General features: G+C 47.1%; 1 protein-coding gene across 1 annotated transcript in view; it reads left to right on the top strand.

Moving 5' to 3' along the window:
• Positions 1-10,019, top strand: part of TMEM212 (transmembrane protein 212) — a 32,619-nt gene extending 22,600 nt beyond the window's left edge. The window contains exons 4-6 of the mRNA XM_077879563.1: positions 6,082-6,223; positions 9,147-9,382; positions 9,876-10,019. Of these exons, the coding sequence (XP_077735689.1) occupies positions 6,082-6,223; positions 9,147-9,382; positions 9,876-10,019 (522 nt within the window). The remainder of the gene's footprint in view (positions 1-6,081; positions 6,224-9,146; positions 9,383-9,875) is intronic.
• Positions 10,020-11,017: the final 998 nt, after the last annotated feature.

The following is an 11,017-nucleotide window of genomic DNA, read 5'->3' on the forward strand; positions in this document are numbered from 1 at the left end:
GACCAGTGAGGTGCAATGATTGCTTCCCAGAACTTCTGTGCTCAACCAAATGTGCACGGTCCTGAAGATCCCAAACTGATGCATAAAGGAAGTGGTCTAATACTGAGTGCTTTGGGCTAACCGGAATCCCATGGATAACGTGCACAAAATTATATTCAGTTATCAAGAAATATGTGGGGTTCTTTCTTGCCCTTGCTTTCACAGAGAAACGAGCATTTTGCTATGCCCTCACCGGGGAGAACTAAATTGTTAATGCTCACCATCACATGCCAAAAAAAAAAAAAAAAGTCTGCTTTACAGGCCTTGTGGAAGGAATAAGGCACCTATACTTTCAGACAGCCTGTTTCCAGTTGTGTGTGGCTGGTGATATTACTGGACTAGTGACAGAGGCCAAGGCAGGAAAATAGACTGGGTTACTTATAACTCTTTGAATGTGGACACATCAGCTTGTGGGAAGGAAACTATTTAAAATGGGGCTTAGGGAAAGGGGGAAAAAATCCCCTTTCTCCATATGAGATTCTTCCGCAGTGCTGTCATGCAATCTTGAAAACCTCCATAGAACAGTGGATCACTCTTATTGGATATATGCAAATTGTCTGAGACCCAGTGGTTTCCTGCCAGGCAAAAACTTATAATAACAGAGCAAGAATGCAATCCGAGCCCTTGCTCTCTGAAATCCCTGAAAGAACAGAGTCGTTCTTGACAGGGCAATTTCAGCCCTTGACATTCCAGGAAATAGCTTAATAATGTCATTTGGGCTGGGGTTGTAACCAATCCGAAGACATGGAGACACAAACGCCGTATGTAAGATTTAAAATATCAGCTCAGGAGCCATGATTCATTTTCACAGAGAGTTTAACAACAAAAACACCACCACGACACAAACCAAGCAATGCATCCTAATTAAATTTTAACGTTGTCCCCACTAATTAAACCCAACATGGGAAAAAGGAAGGGTTTCTGCCGAGAAATTACAGAGACATCCTGAAGACCGTTTCTTTTCCATTTACTTTCCTAGGTACTAGGTCCATGTCAGATCCAGGATGTGACGCCCAAACAAAACTGCTTTTTGATCGTTAATACGTGTGCAGCAGTGAACCCCACCCTGGGGCCTCAAAGGTCTTTATGAGACCCGCTGGCCTTTCCATTTCAATGTGTTTCATTTTCTCTGGGTGCAGCACAGCTGAAAAAGGTTGCAAGACTCAGGTTAAAAGTCAGGAAGCGGATCAGGGCCCCACACTATGACATCACTTTCTTACAATGCACTGATGCAATGACATTTCCTACAGGAAAATGATTCGAGCTGACAGGCGGCCTCCGTTCCCTGCAGTGGGAAGTGTCAGGGCTCCCTCGCTCCAGCTCCTGCCTCCCTTCCTCCTGCCCCTGGGCTGGAGCTTCTCAAAGGTCAAAGGGAGAGAGAGAGAGAGAGAGAGAGAGAGAGAGGAGAGACCCAAGCCACTTTGATTTTACGACAGTCCTGATAGGTTTAAAATGAAGGTATGCTAAAATTTAGTTACAAAAATTGTGGAATATCTTAACTGTTCAAGCAATTAGCGCTTTCAAACAAAACATATATAATTTTGTCATTTACAGAACAGTTCCTAGATCTACTATTAAAAGCGACACATAGGCAGAGCCCCGAGGGATGATTGTGCATGCTGGTCAAAGGGAAGAGCAGGGATTAAACTCTGGCTCAGTCTCCGATTGCCACACCATGCTTGCTGGTGCAATACTAGGTCTGCCTTTTTCTGATTCACACACATGTGTTACCACCAGTGACAGATGGTCTTGTAAGAGACACAGGTTTAAGTTGAATGATGAATCCGTCTTCTGCTTTCGATCCTGGGTGTCTCTGTAGCTGTAGGTGTAACATCTTGCAGAAGAGTCTCCAGAAGTGCAAATCTGAGGACCTGCCTGATTTCAAATTCTGGGCAAAGGAGTCTCCTGGCAGTATCACCCCAGCACACAGAGGGCCTTTTGAGGGGACTTATAAACAAGGGCTCCCGGTGAGCCCCCACGGGCTGTGTGAGGTACATGGCTTGGTGAGTAGAGGCTCTGAGCTAGGTGTCAGGCTGGCCAAGTAATTTTACACTCAAATTATAACCCCGTAATGGCACTACTGGCCTCCAGGATGATAGTCATTGCTCTGAGCTCCCCGTGCAGCTAGAACTGCTCCAGGTCTTAAGATCGATTTAGAGACCTGAATCAAGGCAAGGAGAATTTAAGGGCTCGTACCAGTCCTGGGACAACAAACCGTCCTAGCTTTTCCATCTGTGGCCTTGTAACTCGGCTCCTGGGTTCCTGCCAAAGGTGAGTTCAAGTGCCTGGGTGCCTGGGGAGTGCCGCCTGCAGCTGAGCCCTGATCCCTTGATTCCCTTACAGTGCCTCTTCTAGAGACCTCTGGGTGGCCCCATAAACAGCAGAATGAGGAGTCCAGGCTTAGAACCTTCTGTCATTTTTCTTCTGCTTGTCGCCCTCCTTGGATCCTCTCGGGGGCTAGTGGAATCTGCTAACAGCTTCCCGATGCTTCCTTTGTCCATCTCAAAACAAAATTCATACTAAGTCACTTTTACGGCGGAGGAGAGTCAGCAGGGGAAGTTTCTACTGCAAAAGAATCAAACAGTTATGACTTCAGAAATGTGAAGTCCTGGTATCCATGGCGGATTTGGATGCCGGAAGCAATGTTTCTAGATGTTGCACTAGGTTTACCAGACAGATTTAAGCTTTCTGTGGCGGTTGAGTGGATCCGTGGCAGGGAGGCTTTGAGGCATGGTTTACACAGCGCCCCAAAATGGGGAGGGCTTCTATAAATCATTACACGGTAACTGGACGCAGTGACGAATATGCCTCCTCTGGAAAAATTAGCAAACATCTGAAGGGCTAATCCATGTCTTTAGGATGATTCAAAACACAAGCATAGTTGTCACACCTCTTCCTCATCACCCTCTGGGTGTTCTCTCAGAGGTATGCGGTCTTCTTAAGTGAGTAACTATTTCCAAGGTCTGTTCAAAGTATCAGTGGTTACAATCTGCGGAGCATGACATGCCTAGAAAAGAGTATAGAATGTAAAGTGTCCGAAATTACTGGGGTCTTAGTACTCTGCCCAATTTGCATTCTTATACTATCTAATCACTCCCTTTTAAGGACTCATTGTTTCCTAGAGTTAAACTCACGAGGAAAAAATGGCATTTATTTCACATTTTGTACATTTGTAGAGTCACAAGATCTGGGACCTGCATTTTTCACCATTTGAGTAAGCCTTCTGCTTGCCCACACATGCCGCAAGTGTCATTTCACCTGAATACACGGCTCAGACTTGCTGAAGACTCTACCCTTTCACCTTGCTCCGGGCGAGGAGAAAGATCAAAGCTTCTTGTACTTTTTAGGGATGACCCCTTCTTTGTTCTGAACACTTCTCACATCTGCTATTTGTGGAAGCTTCTGCAAAGACGGAATTCCATAAATCTGCTTGGTATACATGCAAGACTATCGTGGCCCATTAGGCCTCCTAGAAGAGGGAACTTACCTATGTGGATAGATTCTCCCCTTTACTATGGCTCTTTAAAATCGTAGTATTTAAAACACATGTTTTAGAAGAAAGAATTGTCAGAATTAGATTTTTAAAAAAAGGTATTTGTAATCAATAGGCTAAAATGATAAGACTGATATAGAACAAGGGGGGGAACCTCATCTGTTGTCAGTTCTGCCAGGAACTAAGCAAATGACCAAATGACTTTCTGTATTTATTTGTTGATTTTATTAGTTCCTTTGGGTTGAAGTAGAATATAAAATAAACCATGGTATATTGTTTCACTTTGTTCACTCACTTATTATTGATTAAGAATACACGGAGTGACCGGCAGAGGACAAGGAGCAATGACTCGGGAAATTAAATCTCCTAGTTCACGAAACAGAGATGATTCAGAAACAAACCCACAAAGACTGTGTGGTGCAACACTCTCCAGGCCTTGGACTGAAAAGCCAATCATTTCACCTTTCTTGGTCTTAGTTTTCTCATCTACGAAACGGAGGAGCCAGATTTCATTGCACGTTCCCTTTAGCTCTAAAAGTCTGGGACTAAAATAAATATGTGCTGAGGCTAAAAGCAAATTGAAAAAGTGCAAACCCTCACAAGCCTTGTTTGGCAAATATCCCGAGGGAGATAAGCTCAGATCCGAATTATGACCACCGATAGGGAGATGGGTGCTATAACAGATGCAGTGAACAACCGGAGGAAAACTATGGAGCTTGGCCATAAGTAGGAGAAAATATCCAAATGGAGAGGACAGACTGGCCCAGAGGGAGCCAGCGCAGAGAGCTGTAAAGCAGGATGGGGCTAAGTGCACTGCAGGTCTCAGATCAATCAATCAACAAGGATTTTATTCTACTCGGGTTACTTTATTTGTTAAGGGATTCTTACGGGGGCGCCTGAGATAACATGACCAAGGATTATAAGCCATGCTAAGTATAGAAGACTGCAAAAATATCCTAGCATCCAGCTCTCCAAGACCAGCGGAGGAAGGGCATCTGTAAGTGAAGAGGGCTTAGAAAATATTTTAAGAATGCTCTGAGGTTCAGCTTCAAACAGAGGGTCCTGGCTAAGGACAGTGAAGAAACAGCAGCTACAGGCAGCCGGGGACGGTACCGCAAATGGACTGAACTCTCCTTCAGCAAAGACTTGGGACAACCACCATTTGGGAAGGGTGTCCCCAAACTGCCGCAAGCAACGAGGCGGACTGCCAACCAGGGAGGAATCTCCACATGTCCTCAAGACATAAATGGCACTTAGCTGTCGTAGAAAGCTTTCCCACAGGACTCATTTCTCTCAGAGATAGAAAAAGACTCCGCGCCCCGCCACGCTGTGTTCTCTTCCTCGGTGGGAACGAGGGGAGGCCCGCTCCTCGCCCTGTTTGCTCTGCTTGCTGGGAAGCTGGAGACGGAACTGAGACTCCATTTCAGGACTTCCACTTCCATTTCTTTTATTTTCTTTTCTTTTAAAGATTTTATTTATTTTATCCTTGAGAGACACAGACAGAGAGAGAGGCAGAGACACAGGGAGAAGCAGGCTCCATGCCGGGAACCCGATGTGGGGCTCGATCCCGGGTCTCCGGGATCAGGCCCTGGGCCGAAGGCAGATGCCAAACCACTGAGCCACCCGGGCGTCCCTCCACTTCCATTTCTAACCTACTGTTTTAAAATGTGTGACCTTAAAATAAATAAATAAATAAATAAATATGTGAACCTCTGGCCTGATCTTTGGCGCTTAGCAATTCTGTGAGAGCTGTATCTTTAATTCCGTGCCACCTCCGTCATCCATTTATTTCACAGACTATTTAGAAAGTATTTATTACGTGCCAGGCACGTCCAGTCGTTTCGGAGGGCAGGTGGAATGTGGCTGTGGCCTGGCCGTCAGGAGACTCTGTCTCTGGCTTGTGCTGTGTTTAGGTCTTAGGGCTTCGTGTTTATATTTGGGATACAGTTCAAGCATTTGCCAGATGAGCCAGGGTTCTGGGACATATAGCTAGTTTTCCTAATAACTCACTCCATTTCATCTCAGTTAGGAGTGGATTTTTCCCCTGAGGGTCTTTGATCCTACAGCTGCAGACATTCTGGCACCAGGGAGCCTTAGAGGTCAAGGCTCCAGGACACACAGAGGTCAATGAAATCAGGGGACATCTTAGAAACCGCTGACAGCCAACGGGGGTGAGCACTGCGGCTTCCGAGATGGATGGATGGATGATGTCATCTGTGGTATAAATAAGTGTGTGCTGACTAAGCTCTGACCGGGCCCCAACAGGTGTGTTCCGGAACAGTGCGCCTTGGAAAAGACCCTCGAGGAAAACACAGTCAATATGCTTTGTCCTGCCCTTAATCCAAGAAGTCTTCTTTTTTTATGTCAGACTCCCCAAAATTGAGCACAGTGGAGTACATAGGCAAGGTACGAACTTGAGTTTCAGCTTCCCCCCTCTGCAGAAGAAAGGAGCTGGACTTCCTAGTTTTCTAGCCCCTTCTCGCTCTCATCACCGGGCCCCATATGGCCCGGTTCTCCTTCCAGCCCTTTGGCTCCACCTCTCCGCCCAGAGAGTCACCATTATCATCCTCTTCGGAACTAATAAAAAGCAACATGCAAACACGTACGGTGGTGACATGGGTATAATGGCAACACTGCAAGACAAGCTTGAGACCTACCGGAGGATTATTGAGCAAAGACTTACTGGATGTGGTCGCTTTTCAGGATAGATCATTTCCTTCATAGCATATCCCAACCCATTACCCATTTCCTTCGTAGCATATCCCAACCCAAAGCAAGCTGTTCACACCGAGTCTTACTGGGCACGTATCATTGTGTCCACGTTCACATATTAGCACAGCAGTGTGTGTAGAATAAATGTGAAAAGAATCGGGATAACTTGTGAACTTAGGAAGAGGTTTATAAACATTTTTATTTCATATCCGTGATTTATATATAAAACAAACATCTGGGGGATCCCTGGGTGGCGCAGCGGTTTGGCACCTGCCTTTGGCCCAGGGCGCGATCCTGGAGACCCGGGATCGAATCCCACATCAGGCTCCCAGTGCATGGAGCCTGCTTCTCCCTCTGCCTATGTCTCTGCCTCTCTCTCTCTCTCTCTCTCTCTGTGACTATCATAAATAAATAAAAATTAAAAAAAAATTAAAAATAAAAATTAAAAATAAAAATAAAACAAACATCTGAGAGTATAACAGACACAAATAAAGGGAAGACACAATTTCTGCCCCGGAGAACTTACAATCCAGCAGAAGGGCCTGAAAATGTAACCAGCGTGGTGTGCAGAACATTTTAATAGGTTCAGTGATATTTGAAATACGTCCGTATGAAAGCTACACATTCATTTATAGTGAAATATCAATATTGAGTACTATCCCCTATGCTAAATGCTGACCAAAAATGATAACAAAGATCATTTATACCCTTTATGCACTTTATACCCTTATCATCTAATTAAAAGGATACTCATTCATTCATTTATTCATTCATTCTGCAAACAATTATTGAGTGCTTACTATGGCAAAAGCACAGTGATAGGCATTTTGGAGGACAGAGGCATGATTTCCTAATGATTCCTGTCTTCAAGGATCTTAAAATGTAGTGGCAATTTAGAGGAAACAGCTAACAAAGCAGCATGGAAAGGAAGCGTCAGTGAAGGGCTAGAGAACACTTCCAGGACAGAGTAATTACAAGCCCAGAGGTTAGGAAAGCCTCCTAGTGGAGATGGCCCTGGAGCAGGCAAGATGAAAAGCATTTTAATGGTGGAGACAAAGGGGAAGGTCATCTCAGAAAGAGAATTCAGTGAGAACAGAGGCATGAAAATTAATGTATGCGCTGGGAATAGCAAGTAGCTGGAGCGTGCTATCCAAAGAGAATAGGGTGAGGCGAGGCCAGGAATTTAGGATGGAGCCGGCACATGGAAGTCCTCCGATGCCACAATCCTTAAACCTGCTGATCCTATGCAGCTAACAGCAGGGAGTCAAAAGAGGCTCGTAAGGGTACGAACAAACAGGGGCCTGGACAATGCTCGATATCAAACATGAAACTTCTGTAATGAGCTACTGCTGAAGAGGAATTAAGCAGGGTAGAAAAAAAGAGTCTTCTAATTCGGAGATTCAGGGGCTACAGGGCAACAAGAAGAAGTCTTGTGTGGGATGTATGGATGCTCTTCACCTAGCCACATTCTTTAGATATCAAAGTGAGCATTTCTTCCTTAGGACAGCCTCCCTGCACCCTGGTTGAACCACGTCTCCCTGCTGTGGAGCCACAGAGATCCTCATCCCTTTTCCTTCACAGTCCTTCGCAGGGTTTATAATTGCACACTTGCCTTCATTTGATTTATGTGTGAGTCCCTCAGTGGGCTGTAAGCTCCATGAAGGCAGGGGTTATGCGTTTGTCTTCGATTTTTCTGTAGGCTACTTAATATAGGTGACCCCGAGGGACTGAAATGTTTGATGAATGAATGAATAGAAGGAAGGACGGAAGGAAGGAGGAAAGAAAGAAAGAAGAAAGAAAGAAAAAAGAAAGAAAGAAAGAAAGAAAGAAAGAAAGAAAGAAAGAAAGAAAGGAGGAAACAAAGAAATATGGGAATAGGGGCACCTGGGTGGCTCAGGGGTTGAGCATCTGCCTTCGGCTCAAGGCGTGATCCCAGGCTCCTGGGATCAAGTCCCACGTTGGGCTCCCTGCATGGAGCCTGCTTCTCCCTCTGCCTGTGTCTCTGCCTCTCTCTCTCTCTCTCTCTGTGTCTCTCATGAATAAATAAATAAAATCTTTTTTAAAAAAAGAAATAGGGGAATAGACACATTGTTGGAGAAGAATAATGAGAAATAATACCTGGGAACTTAGAAGTAGGTGCGGTGGTTTTAAAATACGGCTGCAACATTCTTTTGACTTTGCTCTCCTTGAAAAGTGGGATCGATAGCCTTTGCCCTTGAACCTGAGCAGCCTTGCAGAAAGCAGTGAAGATGATGGTGCGTGATTTCTGAGGTTGGATTTGAAACTACTTGGTTCTCTTACCACGCTCGCTCTGGGAGAAGCCAGCTACCGTGCAAAAAAGCGTGGCCACCTCGAGACCACCAGGCCCAATAAGCCATCTTTCTGGACCTTCTAGTCGACAGACTGAGCTCAGCTCTGCCAAAAAAAGATGAGCCAAGTCATCTTGAACCCTTGAGACCATCTCATCTGCCAGCTGAGTGCCTTTGAGTGGTCTTAGTAATTGCCTCAAGAAGCAAAGGAATTGTCCAGCTGAGCCCAGCCTGAATATCTAACTCATAGAATCTTCTGGACAATAAAGTGGCTTTTGGTTTATGCCAGTCAATTTGGAATGATTTGTTAATAGCAGCGGAGGCTGGCACATCAACCAAAGTCTCGGTGGAATCCTCCCCAACCTCCCCCCACCACCCATGGAGGAGACCGAGACCCAGAGACATTAGCTTGTTTAACCCTGTTTCTAAATCGGCAGCAGTAACGCGCGGCCTGCGCGGGAACTAATCCTCTGACCCCCAGGCCATTGCCTTTTTCTTTCTAATATATGATAATGCATCAGGAAAAATTTCTGTTCAATCATATGCAGGTCCAGAGAACAACTCTTTGTCACGTCGTGATTTTGCCCCCACAGTTGCTTTCTTCCCACTGATGATTCACGGATTAGCCAAACTCCTTGACGTATCAACAAAAAGCAAACTGTGGCCTCCCGCGCGCGGAGCTCACCCACGCTGCGGCCGATTTGGACGTTTGAGTGCGGCCACCTCCCAGTTAGAGGAAGAGGCCTGTTCGAGAATCCAAAACACAATAACATCTCTTCTCAAGTCCGTGGCACTTATTCTTAGCCGCCTCCGTTTTCAAGGCCGTCAGGTCCAAATTCACCGAAAGATCTTTTCTGTTGAAAGAAAAATGCCGCCTTTATGAATATCCACCTTTTCCTCCGCAGACACTTGCTTGCTGGTGATTGATTAGGGACAAGCTGCTTCCTGTTCCTTTTGAAAGTTAGATTCTTTTTCTTTTTTCCTTTTTTTTTTTTTTTTAATTCTTCAAGTAGAGGAAGAATTCCTCATGTCTTGGCCCCCAGGGCAACTTTGTTAAGGCTACTGTCCAGGACAGAGTTTGGGTACTTGGCGCTCGCAGACTGATGCCTCCCAATAGCACAGAGGGAGAGGGTCTGTATCTGATGTCAGCTGGGCACGAATCCGAAAAGCAAATAAGGAAGAGCGGCTCATGCAGGGGAAGAGATTCTTCTAGATTTTGGGGCTCTGCCGCTAAACCTGAGAAGGATGGAAACATTTTCCCCTGAAAAACATCACAGACGCTAATTAGCCTTTTGTAGCGATGATGTCATTATGTTTTTAAGAGACACCGAGGAAAACAGCGGACCAACCCGGTGCGTGTGCCCTCCACGATCCGTAGCTCAAGGCGAACCGTGTACACCGATGGCTCAAAAGTGAATCATGCTCCTCTTCTTACCTTTTTCGTGTCCCTGCAGCGAACCCCGTGAAAACTCCAAGGGAAGACAGCGTCGCGTGCAGTGTTGCTCAGAATGTCTCCTAGTCACGGCTTCACAGATTCTAGCCCGTGTCAGCCCCTGGAAACCCCCGGGGACAGATGCACAGGGCGCCTGAGGACGTGATGCTGGGGCTCAAGGCTCTCGGTGGCCAAGGCCGGGGCACATGACTCACCTCGATTTAACCCAAAGCGGAATTGGGCCGCTTGCACATCGGGGGGCCGCGGGGGCAGCTGCAAGGGGGGCGATCGGGGCTCCCAGCTCCAGGCCCTGGCTCCCTCCGGTCACCCTCGGCGCCGCTTGGTACCTGTTGCAGGTGGGCCCGCGTCCCGGAGGCCGATTCCGGGGCACTTGGGACCCAGGCCAGGCCCGATGCCTGCCGGCCCCCCAGGCCCGTGCCCACCCGTGTGGCCTCTCCCTCGGCCACTCCTGGGGGAGCCTGAGGACGCGTTTTGGAACTCGCCCCAGGCCGGAGCTGGGGTCCAGCACGCTTGGCCGTCCAGCCCAACCTCTGCTTCACAGACAGTGGCGACGCTGGCGGGCCACGCGGCCCAGCTCAGCCTTCCAGAGACCCTGCCTTTCCCCGAAGCTGGATGCCCATACATCGCCCCTTTCCAATGCCAGACTCGACTGTGCTTGCCCGTTCCCCTTTCCTGCCGCGACCCTCCTGCCGTCCCACCTCGCTTCTCTACTGAAATGGCTTTCCTGCCACCACTCATCACCTCTCAAGGGCCAAATCCAATGGCATCTTTTTGTCTCCTGGGCTCGTCCTCCTGGCAGCGTTAGACACCCTGAGCCAACCCCCCTTTTCTTGGCTCCCTCCATCCTGCAGCTTGGCCTCCTTCTTTTTCTCTGATAGATTCTCCTTGGTTTTCTCTCCCGGCCTCTGCTCATGTGCAGCAACCTCCCTAAACATACATATTGGCCAAGGTTCAGGCCTCAGTCTTCTTTCCTTCTGACTTTAGAGTCTCTCACTGGGGGCACCTTCGTTC

The sequence above is a fragment of the Canis aureus genome, chromosome 31, assembly GCF_053574225.1.
Source record: "Canis aureus isolate CA01 chromosome 31, VMU_Caureus_v.1.0, whole genome shotgun sequence".
In the NCBI taxonomy this organism is placed as follows: domain Eukaryota; kingdom Metazoa; phylum Chordata; class Mammalia; order Carnivora; family Canidae; genus Canis; species Canis aureus.